This window comes from Phaethon aethereus, assembly GCF_964289735.1.
Source record: "Phaethon aethereus genome assembly, chromosome: 12".
Classification (NCBI taxonomy): Eukaryota; Metazoa; Chordata; class Aves; order Phaethontiformes; family Phaethontidae; genus Phaethon; species Phaethon aethereus.
The window spans coordinates 4,422,817-4,436,392 of NC_138588.1; the positions used below are offsets into that span (position 1 = coordinate 4,422,817).

General features: G+C 36.2%; 1 protein-coding gene across 3 annotated transcripts in view; it reads right to left on the minus strand.

Annotated features, from left to right (window-relative positions):
• Positions 1–13,576, minus strand: part of LRRC28 (leucine rich repeat containing 28) — a gene marked incomplete at its 3' end in the record, with an annotated part of 46,797 nt that overhangs the window by 8,975 nt on the left and 24,246 nt on the right. Inside the window, exons 5-6 of one of the 3 annotated variants that reach the window (XM_082004926.1) lie at positions 6,940–7,146; positions 495–597 (exon numbers count right to left, since the gene is read on the minus strand). In XM_082004926.1, coding sequence (XP_081861052.1) covers positions 495–597; positions 6,940–7,146 — 310 coding nt within the window. The remainder of the gene's footprint in view (positions 1–494; positions 598–6,939; positions 7,147–13,576) is intronic. The other 2 variants (XM_082004927.1, XM_082004928.1) reach the window with 2 other exon arrangements.

Genomic DNA, 13,576 nt, shown 5'->3' on the forward strand with positions numbered 1-13,576 from the left:
TTAGTTAATAGGTACCAAGACCTACAAGAAGCTGATACTGGGATATAAAATGAGTGAAGGACCTACATGCAACACTCCGAGATATGGCCCATAACTTACAGAAATGTGAGAACATAAGATCTAGATATATACTGCAACACATTAAAAATTATTTTGTTCATTCTTTAGTTCTGGAAGTTCTGTGAAGTCTGCATTTCTGGCCAACCTTTAAATGGAGCTAGGATGCAGATTTAGGCCTTACATTATCATTAAAAATTCCTCCCGAAGAGCTGCGCTGTCTCTTACAGCTTAACACTAAAATATTGTAAGACAGCAATTAACACAGATTTATTACAAAAATAAAACAGAACTGAGAACTGCAGTAATCCCCTAAAAGTAACATCAGTTCTGAATCACACACACACACGAAAAAGCCCCATTTGTATCATACAGGCAGATATGAGAAATTTTACAAGGAACAGGTATGCAAGACATCTGAATTAATTCATACCTACCCACTGCAACCAATGACTTTGTTATACAGGTAAGACGGGAGGCCTTTCAGATGAATATTGTTATCCACATAAACATACTGTAGCTCCCGAGAACGACCTAAATCTGTTTAGAAAACAAGACAAAAGTCAGAGGGAGAAGGAGTAACATAGTGACAATTACAAGCAAAGCAATTCTCTAATTATAAATAAGCTAACTGGACTCAATGTAAGCAAACATAAATTAGTACTTCTCAGTTGTAAAATTTCAGCCAGTGATTTGATTATGGATAGGCTGAAAAGCTGTTTAGAAAATAGCATTAAAAATTACTAAAACAAACCAAAGCCTCTTTTCAGTAGCCCTGAAAATCCCATTATAAATAATTCTATTTTAACATCGACAAACTCCAAAGTCAGTTTGAAGTAGCAAAGGGACAACTGATTTCAAATCTACAGTGCATACTTCAAGTTCATAAGGTCAAACCTGCTTTCATTAACTGGCCTCATGTCACTGAAATCACAGCTTCACTATCTTTGGTAAAATGGTAAAGACAAACAAGAATGTAGTCCATCCCACTCTTGCTTTTCTCCAAGAATAGATACTTCTTTGATCACATTAGCCATAACCAAATACAATCAGTAATCATTCAAAACAAGTCTGTGTGATGCAGTAAATTACAGAACACAAGAAAATATACAAGCATGTAACTGCAGAGTATTATACAACAAAAGTTGTACCACAAGTAAACGATCAATACATCTGAAGGTGTGCTTCTTACATTATTTCTGTTAAAATATTCATGGCTGGCAGTCAAAACAAGCAAGTACAGCATGTTTAAGCAATACCTTCATGGACTATAAATATAGTAACATACCTCCAGATAGGAGCATATAGGTATGGCATAATTTTGTTTAGAAAATTAAAGTGGGAAAATAGAACAAAATTAAAAAGGAAAATTTAGGCTTCTGGGAAGAATTCTTGGAAACAAGAATTTTGCTTATCAGCAAGATCTAGTCAGTGGTAAATTGTCTGCTACGAAAAGAAGTTAAAAACATGCTAGTGTGAGACATTTCAAAAGACAAATGAAACAGTGAACTAAAAAGAATAGGCTAAAAGAGTTTTGAACTGGCAAGAAAGCTGACATGTAGGATCATCCTTGCAGCCCATTTCATCTGTAGCTGCTATGCCGTTTGAGATACTGCGTTAGGAAGAGACATACCAGTTTAATACGAAGCACAAAGCAAACAACAATGTCTGAAAGGTTCTCAGCCTGGGAGGGGATAGCTGCAACTCAGATGAATTGCATCATGAAAAAGTAATTTAAAAATGTATCTGTATGCCTCAACTTCTTAAACTTTTATGAGTATGTTATAGAAACTAAGCAAGATAAACAAGCATTTGGCTGAATCAGCCACATTGCAAGACGATACTAATATTGACTAATTCCAACCTCCCATCTTTACCAACTGTCAATTACCTTGGTTGACATAAGGATAACCATAGAAATTAGCACATCCTCTGTCCCTTTTGTAATTATGGCCAAGAACAATTAAACCAATTTCGATGATATTTCTATTGAGAAATTCTCTTTGGAATAATGATCTTATTCCCCACTACGACAATAGGTAATATAATCCCTTCTTTATTATTGAATAGTTTTATTGTACACAAGAGCTCTGGGCAGCACTTAGTGCAGATAAAGTAAAAGATACTTTGAGTGAAATGCACACACACCCCCCCCCCCCCGCCCAGCATTTGGCCATCTGAAAATACACTGAATGTCTTCAGCTGTCCCCCACTTGAATGGCAGCTGTAAGCACCAGAAACCTTAAAAGCTCACACTGAGGAGCTTCAGAGTGTGACATTATCAAAGCTTTGATATAAAGAACAAGTGATGATACCAACAGAAAAAAAAGATTCATTTTCTGAAATAAAAATGTTAACATAGAAAACTTGAGGGTGGTTGTTTTTTGGGGTTTTGGATTTTTTTTGTTATGTTGGTTTGTTTAAGTCTTTACCCTACAACAGTCTCGAGGCTTCAGGGACCATAATCTAGGCTTTGTTCAAATCAGAGTCACTGGACATCACACGCTTCTTTGACCCCGTCCCAAAGACATTCCAGTTCGCAGAGCTATCCACTGCATCCATCGACTGGCCTGCCCCAAGAAGCAAGTGCAGATATCTGTGCTGACTGCTGGGCACTGCTGTGAGATGCTGCTGTGCCTCGTTTCGAGCTAACACCTCAAAAAGATGATTTATTTTGTCTCACTATGGCAGGGCTGAAATTAGTAAAGTTATGGGGTATTTCTGGATGAAACAAAAACATTGTTATCTTACAATGAATAAAAATATTGCAATACTGAGGCACTATAACACCATAAAACATTGTCAAGCTGGAAAAGAATCAGCCAATAAACTTTAAAGCAGATAGCATGTGCATGGCACACCTAATGCTGAGAGAATAACGCCTCATGTTGCAAGGAGCCAATTACACTAAGAGCAGCAAAAAACTATGGGTTGCTGGGGTAGCTTGAACATGCTACTGTTTAACTTATTAGTTTAGAGAATGGAAGAAAATTTTTTAAAGAGGCTCATCTTGCTCATTTCGACACAGATGTATGCAAATGGGCTGAAAATCAGGCAATTCAAAAAAGCCCTAAAGCTGTTCTTTTCATATGCATTGAGGGGGGAGTTAGGCTGTATCTCATCTCTTCCCTCTGTCTTTATCTTATGCTATGTTTAGAATCTAAGTTCTGAGTTGACTGCATTTCCTAGGTAATTAAAGCAAATTTTTGGATGTTAGACAAAATATCTCAGTAGGAAAAATTCAATTCCCAAAGCCAAATAGCCTGTAACTATAAATGTTCCTTTGATATAGTTTCTTTGCATTAAATAACGAAGCATCTTCTAGTCCCCAAAAGATTTTTTTTTTCCAGTTTCAAACACCATCCATAAAGTTTAAATTTAAATAAATCACCACTTTAAAAAGCTCTTTGTATCCCATCCACATTAATTTTTATGTCTTATATCAGTCAACAAATATTGTTAAAAGTTCTTTAAAAAACACGCTTCTGAAGAACTTTGTAAAATAAGGAAGCCGTCCATCTATGAAAAGGCTAAAGCTACAAAGAAGGTTTTCATGTGGCTTTTGCAAGCACTGTACTGTGTCTAAAACATTTCCACTTTCCTCCTTCCAGGCTCCCAGATCAAAGACCTTTCTCCCAGAAATGACCAAATGCCATGAGCCCTGAACAAACCCCAATTCTATTTTTTTTCTTTTTCTCCCTTTTTCTTTTTTTTTTTTTTTTTTAACCTCAGGGCCCTGGCATATGCATTCCACATGGCTGAAGATGGAACAAAAGCTCTTGTGTGTCTGTACTGATGCTCTTTTAACCATACTGTGAGAGTAAGGACACAAAAGCAGCATATACTGAGGTAGAATAAGACCTTTGTTTACTGTGCACTGATAATTACTAGACCCATTTTCTAAACAAAAAGTGCACGTAAACCTTCAATAAAGTGACAGAACACTGGATATTTGCTGTTATAACATCCTCTGTACTGCCAGTACACTTGAGAATTTATGGCCTATTGTAATCATATTTGTACGTTATTACATAAATCATTTTTATTTTTGCAATGTCATCAGATTCAAATTTCTGCTTACAGTGGAAAATTTTAAAGTTAAGTTAAATTTCTATCAAAGGATAATTTATATTGTAAGTAGATTGATATAAAATGATCACTAGTTCCATCTGCCATTCAAGAACAGAATTCCTAAGACCATTTATTAGGGCAACATGAAAACCACTCTGACAATAACAGGGCTCTGCAGGATGAAGTTTCCCGTTCAACTTACACATACACTTTACTTTTTACTTTTAAATCATTTATTAAGAAAGCCCAAAGGGTCAGATCCAGAGACTCTTGTTTCTCTGAATATAAACCGGAATATTCAACAGCTCAAAAATAATAACTTTTTGAAAATATCCAAGAATTAAGTGTATTCTGCAGAAAAAATTACTAATTCACTATTGTTTACCCATCTGCTTGTTTACGTACTAGTTCTGAAAGTCAGAGTGGCACCAGGTATTTTTATTGTATTTTGTAAAATTGATGAATAGTGTTACACTTTTTTTTCTTAAGACACATGTGCCTGCAAACTTAAAAGAATATACAGGACAAAAAACCCTACATAGTACCTATCCAGCAGTGCTATAAAAGTACTGTGCTGCTGCTGGAATAAATCTTACACCTATCATTCTAGGAACAGGAAAATGCAGATTTCCATTACACTTAACAAGAGGCTCTACTGGCAGCTACAAGGGACATACTTAGGTGAGGAAGAATGGATTCCTTGGCATAGTGGATGTCAACCAGCATATGAAATAAAGTAAATTACACTTTAAAAAGCATTAAGCAATATGTTCCAAACATATTTCTTCTGATATGGACATGTCTAATAAAAAAAGAGAGAAAAAAATAATTCTGTCAGGAGACGAATAAAACATTTGCTTTTCTACTCAACTCTCTTAATTGAAAAAAAAAATTGTTTGACAACTCTTGGTTGAACATCACTTGTAGATATTTCTACGGTATCTATCACTGTATTTAATGTCCTTACTAAGTCATTAACTAGTAAAGTGAAGTTGGATGTAAAAATACACACACAAACATCAGCCAACATATGCAGCTAGCAGAAATAATGGTACAATTATGCCTTAACTTCAGTAACAGTCCAAGAAAAATATTTTCCCATACAACGTAAGATAGATTTAATCTTTTCGCTTTTCAATGCGCTAACGCTCTCTTCTACTTTATTTCATCACATCTTGACCACTCTGAAGCCTTCTTATTCTTCAGAGGAAGGATTAAACATTTACATTTATACTGTGCTGCTTTTCCTCTGAACTCGAGGATTTATGATTCAGTTTCATATCCACAGATATCAAATTATCTCCAAATGTTCACCAGTGAGTCACTATTAAGAACTACTGAACAAGGTCAATTGACAGTCTTTGATGTTTCCCGTTATTTTAAAAGTTCCTTTTGAATGTTTTGAATTTGAGTCTAAAAATAAAGAAAAAAGAAGGTGTGTCATTATATGAGAGATTTATTTCCTCCTTTTGAACTTAAAACACTTCAGCAGATCTATGGCTCATCCAGGTCATAGCTCGCTCACAGATGAGCTACTAGCACAGAAGTAGCAAAAACTTTTACCCTTTAATATTTCACATCTCATCTTACTGCATTTTATTTTTGCAAAATTAAAAAGATTCAACTTCCTGTCTCATGAAACGGAGTTAGAAATATTTGCCAAAGTAGGGGAAGTTACTTGTTTTAGTTAGTACTGTGGAATCTGGATGATGCATCCTGGAACTCATTTTCTCATTTATATAATGACATATGGTGGGACATAATGATAACACTATGTCTGGAGACATTATTTGCACTTACTTTCCAGTAATATAAACTAAGGTGCTAGGAAAATCAAAAAGATCATAAACTTCTTTAAAGACTAAATTGCTAGTACTGAAAAAATTAAGTTAAACCTATATAATGTAATTAATTTAGAAATTATCATCTCATTTTTAGCCACCTCAATTTTCAGCTTCTTTTCAATGTGATTATCATAGCTTCATCTGCGCCTAATTAACACCAAACTCTGACTGTATTCTAGAAAAACTATTAATGGCTATTCCAATGACATGACTGATCTGCATGTATGTCTATATTTCAGCAGAGATTAGCCCGTGGTAGGGCTAATAAGTAACAAAACACAAAGAAGACAACTCGCTTTTCACAAACAGAATATACAGTCGACACTTGCTGACAACGCAACGACTTCCCACAACAAACCACCACACACTGAATGCACCTCCTACTCTTAAAGACTTGCTTTGACACTTCCAGACTTTGAAAGGGTTGAGAAAAAGGCAGATAAATTCCTTCCTGCATTACTACTGTAGAAGTTTTGATGGATGCTTATACACAGCACAAACTAAACTTTCGCTAGATTATGCAGTCCTGACATTGCTAATGGTGAAAAATTTATGTGGAGTTACTGGGATTCCACAGCAGGTTTTAAACCCTAGCTGAAGAATCTTAGCCAGCAAATAGAAACAGATCATTACCCGAAGTGGTGGAACTCGGATTACATAGTACTATATTTAAACACAACATCATTTAAACTTTTTTCCCCGCTCAGTTAGCTAAAAATAAAGCAAATTTGATAGCTGACCTATTGCTTTAAAACAGAAGCGAAACCTTAACCTGCCTTTTTTATTTATTAACATATCTTCCAACAATACGATCACTGCAACAACTCCATAAACAGAGTTCGTGGGGACCACCAAAGCAAAATCACTTGTTGCATTCCCCCTCCCCCCCCCCCTTTTTGGGACAGAAAGTTTGTTTTCCTGTCTCTTCTCCAACCCACCCCCCAGCCCAATGACAGTGGTGACTCACCAAGTGGCAAAAATGCAAGGCGGTTTCCAGCCATGGAGAGCTCATTGAGGCTTGGGAGTTGGCACAGGTGGCGGGGAACATACCACAGGTGGTTTCGGTCTGCAGTCAAATACTGCAGCGAAAGGCACATATGCAGCCTTTCAGGTAATGTTATCAAACGATTGGTTGAAATGTCCAGCGTTTGCAGTTCCCTCAGGTCTCCAACCTCTACAATCCAAACAAGAAGCATTAAGAATTATTAATGTAACTATTTTCACAAACAAAACCACAACAAACCTCATCTAAATTGAAAACAAAGGTCATCAGTTAGTTAGCTGTGTTTCATCTCCTAAGATACTGTTCTATCAATCCATGTTCAGAACTGATGCTAAATCTCCATCATCATCATATTCCAAATCTTTGTGATGGGTAACGGTTATCAGTTAGGCAGTATGTTTAAATATGAGATCTCTCAAGATTATCACCATTCAGGAATGCATTTATTACTACTATAAAAAAGTATTAAGCAGCTTCCTGCTCCTAAATCAGGATGAGCAAAAAAAATAAACCAACCCAAAACCACCCAACCCAAACCAAAACACATTACATAGCTTGCTGTTATTGACAGTGTTTTGCATGACCCCAAATTCATGCAAATTCAAATATGTATTTTTTTTAAACATTTGAGGATGCAATGCTTATATCCACCTTACTTAAGATTCTCTTGCAATAAGACTTACAAACACATGCATAGCACTTCTTGCTTAGTGACAGTCTTTTACCAAGCATGCTTAGGAACAACAGGTCTGTCTTCATAATATAATTCAAAAGACCTAGTTTAAATTAGAAAAGAGATTTCTTAATAACCTGTAAGTTATATTGTTATGTTATATTGTATGAAGATATTACAGTAAGTTCTAACCTATAGTTGCAGTAATTACAGCTTCTAGAGATTTTCTTTTTTTAACATTTTAAGAATTTTAAAAGGACATTTTGTGTTTTAAATACTGTTGTGTAATTTTTTGTGTAGGTAACAAATGAAGTTCTAAAAAGTCTGCAAGACATGATCACACAAGTAGCCTCACTTCTGCAAGAGTGATTTCCTTGGGTCTGGTTCGTGGGACCACAATGCACGTCTGTAAGGACTGACTGACAAATAGATTAAACAATGAGATAACCTGTAGAGCTGCTTTAGTTTTTCTTTTACAGTTACTCTAAAAATTGGATAATTCTAGAAATTATTTCCCCCAAACATGGTGAAACTGTAAACAGTTTTGCTTTACTTTTAAATACTTTACAGCAATGGAACCAACTCGTTAAGTGCTTGGTGCCCCTAATTCTTACTGCAGTTCTCAGCATCTTGCAGAACCAAATGTACTTTGCTCTCAGCTGAATGAATCCAGCTCTTGCATCTGATAGCTGCTAAAACAAGATTCAGTAGAATTTTTGACACTGAAAACACCAGACAATCCACAATCTGCAAAATTTACACCTCTATCACTTAGATTTTTTTAAAAGAAGATATAAATAGGGTAACACTGTTTAAGTTAAAGCTAAATAGAACCTGTTGTACCCTTAAGCTCTCTCTGCAGCAGGAGCTAGAAAATTCGCTATTCCCTGAGCTCTGAGGTAGCACCTTGCATACTACACTCAAAAAAGAAAACAAAACACTAGGTTAATTTTAAGCTATCTTCTACACAATGGGAAAAAGAAATGGCAAATCTGAAGTTGACCTTGGGAAAAGTTACTATAAATGTTACTTTTAAGACTGAAAGTAAAGTATAAAAAGGAAAAAAGGGAAGTTATAATTCAGTACTAGAGATTTTCACAAACGTACTAATTCAACAAAATGTGTGTGCACATTTAAAAGGAGTTCCTGCCCATTGCAAATAATCCCAGCATTAACTACAATAATCAACAACATAGTATATGCATCCTTTTGTAACATATTGCTGACAGAAGCAGCTGCTATACACAGTTGACCACATTCTTCAAACCTCTTAGTTTTGATGTCAACAGGAATCATAAGCTTTATTTTAAAAGTTTTGGGTTTTTTACTACAAGATTGAAAATTAATGGCAAAGGCAAAATAATCACTACTAAATAGCAAAAGACTACTGTGCAAAAGAACTGCAGCAGAACTCACTTTTAAAGACTTTTATATTCATCACAAACAAAGCCATATGCTTGAAAACAGTGACAGGAAAAGAGCCACCTACACTCAGCCAAACCACTGACCACATGCAGTCAATAATAGGCCTCGCTATTTTCATGCACTAACCTTTTTCTCTGCCACTAAAAACAGTTTTCTAATTCAGTTTAGGTCCAAAATCCCATAAATGTTACGGTTGGCAAAGCTGGCAGAATTTCAAAGGCATTGCTAGAATGATATGTTTCAAATCTAAGAGGAAATAAAAGTATTCTCACTTTATCCTTCATCCAAAAAACACATACTTGCCCAAAACTTCATCCTCTCTACCTTAATCTTCCAATGCATACCAGATGTAAACATCCACTTTCAACATATAGTGCCATATGTTACAGAAACACCCACTGACCCAGGATGAAGTTAAAAAGCAAACCAAACAACTTAAAAGTGCCATCAGATTAAAGATATAACCCCCAGACTCGGCACCATAGTGTTGAAAGCCCATGTTGAAGAACATGCTCAGACATTTACTAATGACACTAAATTGGTTTCAATCTCATTAAAGCAAAGGAAAACAATAAAGAGGAATAACACAAAATATAAACAGTGCATTAATAAGTTTTTCAAGCTTTTAGTTACTAAATACTATTATCCATGCTTTAAAAATCTTGCCACGTAAATACTGAAGGATGCCTTGGCTAACACACACAGTGAAAGACAAATCTCTCTCACAATCACCTCATCAAGCACCAAGGTGGACTTCGGAAATTTCAAGCAACCCCAGAAAAGAAAATAGCTATTCCCCAAAAAAAGAACTGACAAATAAGGAACTTTTATTCAGAGATTTCCCCCGCACACACGCCCCAAGGCTAAGAAAGAGACAAGCATTATACATTACCATTAAACCACACTGAGAAATTCCAATTACATTTAAATGAAATTCATAAATGTATAATTTAAAATTTATATTAGCTCTAGGATTAACACTATCAAAATCAACATGGCAGAGCACTGAGCCCCGTTTTGATATCAGAAGCCAGAAAAAATCCTCAGTAGCTTTGCTAAACCTCCAACTCAGAAAGACTCAAGTCCAAACGTGAAGGTCCTGTCCAATTCTTTATACCCAAGTGTTTCAGCCATGTCCACCTGCATGCATTACTGCCTCCACATATAGCTGGGCATATGTATCTGTGGCTTGGCCATATGGTACAAATGTGTTCATGGCGTAGTACGCACAAGGTGGCTGACAGACTGTAAATCCACACACTACCTTAACCTCACAGAAACTTAAAACGTGGGCTTATACCCAGAGTCCTGCCAACAGCCTTCTGAAGGTAGTTTCAGGGACACAGGCGTACACATAAATATATTCTGAAACTGCCAGCGCTTGAGTAATTAATTTATCTTTTTCATCCTTCATAATACGAAGATTCAGAAGTGATTACTGTGGCTCCAAAAAGCAGCCTTGGCATTCACATTAACAGCTTTCCCAACCACTTGGAGAGAGGGACAAGTGAACTGTCATCATATATATGCGTTTGGGTCTTCAAAGGAAAAACTGCCAAATAGGTGTCTCAACACAAAGGGAAAAGAAACACCAGCATACATTAAAAAAAAAAAAAGTGAAACCTTGAAAGAATTTAAGGAAATTTCCAGAATTACTGACCTTCTAACAAAATTGACTGTATTTGTATAAACATACCTAGCAACAGGAAAAAAGAAAAAATTCTATTTCTGATTTAGGTGGTTTAAATGCCAGTTTTAAAAATTAATTCCCACAGTTTTACATGAAGGAAGAAAAAATCATCTGGAAGTAAGCAGCCTATACAACATGTAATAATTGCCAAAGGCAATTCAAACTTCCTTAACCTTCTGGGGGTACAGGCCACACCAGCTGCATAATTCAAAAATAACTAACAGTTTTCTTTACGTTTCAAGAGCAACCCCACCTTCCCCTCTTGGGCCATAACCCAAAATTTCATCCAAAGATATATGAAACACATACACAATTGGATTTGAGTGTATGGAAGGCATGGATTTACTTTAAATCAAACACTATCTGAATCTTTCCATCCACGTACAGGAAAAAAGGGGACAGGAAAGGGCTACAGACCTACCTGCATAAGAATGGACCTCAAAGCAGGATATTAAGAGAAAGCAGAGAACCTACAAGGAATGGAAAAAGGGACTGATCAGCAAAGAGAGCTAGTACTTAGAGGTCAGGCCACAGAAGTTAAATGAAAACTGCCAGGAAGCCAGGAAAATGGGAACTCACAGACAAACAAAAGGTTTCTCAACAAGAAATAAAGAGCAAGTATTGAAGAACTGGTGTCAACAAGCGGTAGAAATTAGGAGGACAGACCAAATATTAAATTAGCTTTTTGCATCATTTTTTCCTGTAAGAATAATGCTGTGTATGAGGACAGAGACAGAATACCTCAGGGGAATGAGGACAAAGCATTGAAAATTACCACATCCATTACTAAAATGAAATGAGGCTGCTTAAAAAATTTCCATCCCAGAACACTGAAAAAATGGGTTATATATCAAAATTGCAAGCTCAGGCATGAGGATTCTCAATAAGACATTTTCTGGGATAGCAGCCTAGGGTTGAAGAAGAAATGTAGAACCTGTGTTGAAAAAAGCCCTTTTAACGTGAACTCGGTGCTCTTCAGTATCGTACAACAACTGTTCTACGGGGAAAGAGCAACCAATAGTAACCAATAACTGGAACATAAATAGAAAGCCGAATGAAAGTGCAACCCAGATCTTTCCAAATGTAAGTCATGTTATATTGGCTTATCTTTCTTTGATGAAATTTCTTGGTTAACAGTAACACATGAGTATTGCATCTCATGGCAAATTATTGGGATGGAAAAAACATTACCAGTGGTGGTGCCCCTCAAGGGTCTACTTCGTTTAGAATCTCCATTTTCTACCTTGGTACAAAAAGAATACTAGGTTTTGGTTTGCTGTCAACACAAGCATTTAAAGTACTGGCAATATGATAGAGAACCAAATTATCATACAGGAAGAAAAGCAAGAACTTTTAGACTTAAGTGGAATGGAAAATAACAGAAAATAAGCATGATAGGAAGATGCTGAGTCAGGCCTTTGCTTGAAACAATGAAAGAAGAGAAGGACTGGCTATACTGGTTCACCACCTAAGGTTAATGAGCCACCAGTGAAAATAACTAATGCAACTTCTATATACAGCCATCACTGTATTAGGAACAAGAAGAGTATGTTAATATACCTTTGTATTGCCGGCAATAATGATTATCTTGCTACTATCATACAAACATTTACATTTACCACCCCGCTGCCAAAGGTACCTCCCTAACACAGAGGCAATCCTCTCTCTTGCCTGCCATGCACTCTGCAATGGCAGTATTATGTTGCTGGTCCAAGGCTGCAGCACTCTGTACTAAACATCTTTGCTCTACGCCATGGAGTAATGTTTTCCAGCTTGTGGTACCCACAGGGACATAGTCTTATAAATCTTTACAGAATCAAGCACTGCAATGACTGGCTGCGACCGTAAAACACTTGACTTTCATGCACCCAGTGATCCCTCTCTATCCTGGCATCTACAAAGAAAGTTGGTTGCTTCAGGAAAGGAAAAGAAGGTGCTGAAAGTGGCTACCATACTTCACCCTTGAAATAATGTTTTAATCAACCTCCATGAACTTGAGTACAAGACGCATTTTCCTATTAGACCTGTAAAACCATGCAATGGTGAGTAAAAGGTGTTTGAAGTCTTTCATACTTACAAAGCTTATTAGCTGTCCCATTAGAAAAAAGTGCAAGTCTCTATACATGCCTGTGAATTTGAACTGTGATACTACTATCAGTTTAAAACTGTAATGGACAGGAAATATAAGTTTAAATCACTCAGCCTGATGGAAAAGATCTCCTTTAAATCTGCTCTGGGGTATCTCAGGAGGACTTAAATAGATTTTAAGATGATTAAAACAAATCAAATAGTCTATTATATATTACATTACATTTACTGTCCTACCACACAGCTCACATTTCATAGCCTATAAAAATTAAATTTTCTAGCACAAATTGGCACTTATGATAGACATGTGCCATCTTCAAACAAGGAAGTTTGACCATAACTGAAAACTGACATCATCAGATTTGAGGATAAAGAAAGGGGGAGGCAAATTGAATCACATTTGCATTTTAACACTGCTGTACGCAGATCTGTTACTGTATTGTTAGCGAGACAGCTTGAAAACTGTGTTCTGTTCCTCAAGCCTAACAGACCCGAAGATGACTCTTCCCTTGTATTTTTTCCGCATGTAGGCTAATATTTGCTCAATATGTTAAGGAAAAAAAAAAAAGAGGGACTGGAAGAGAAGTTCTGATACTGCAGCAAATACATTGCAAATAAGCTGTTTTTAAATAAGGTGCTGAATATGAGTTCAAACCCATAAAAATTCTATGTAAAAAAAAAGCCTCTATCCCAGCTGATCCAACTTAATGTATTACTTTTAAAGC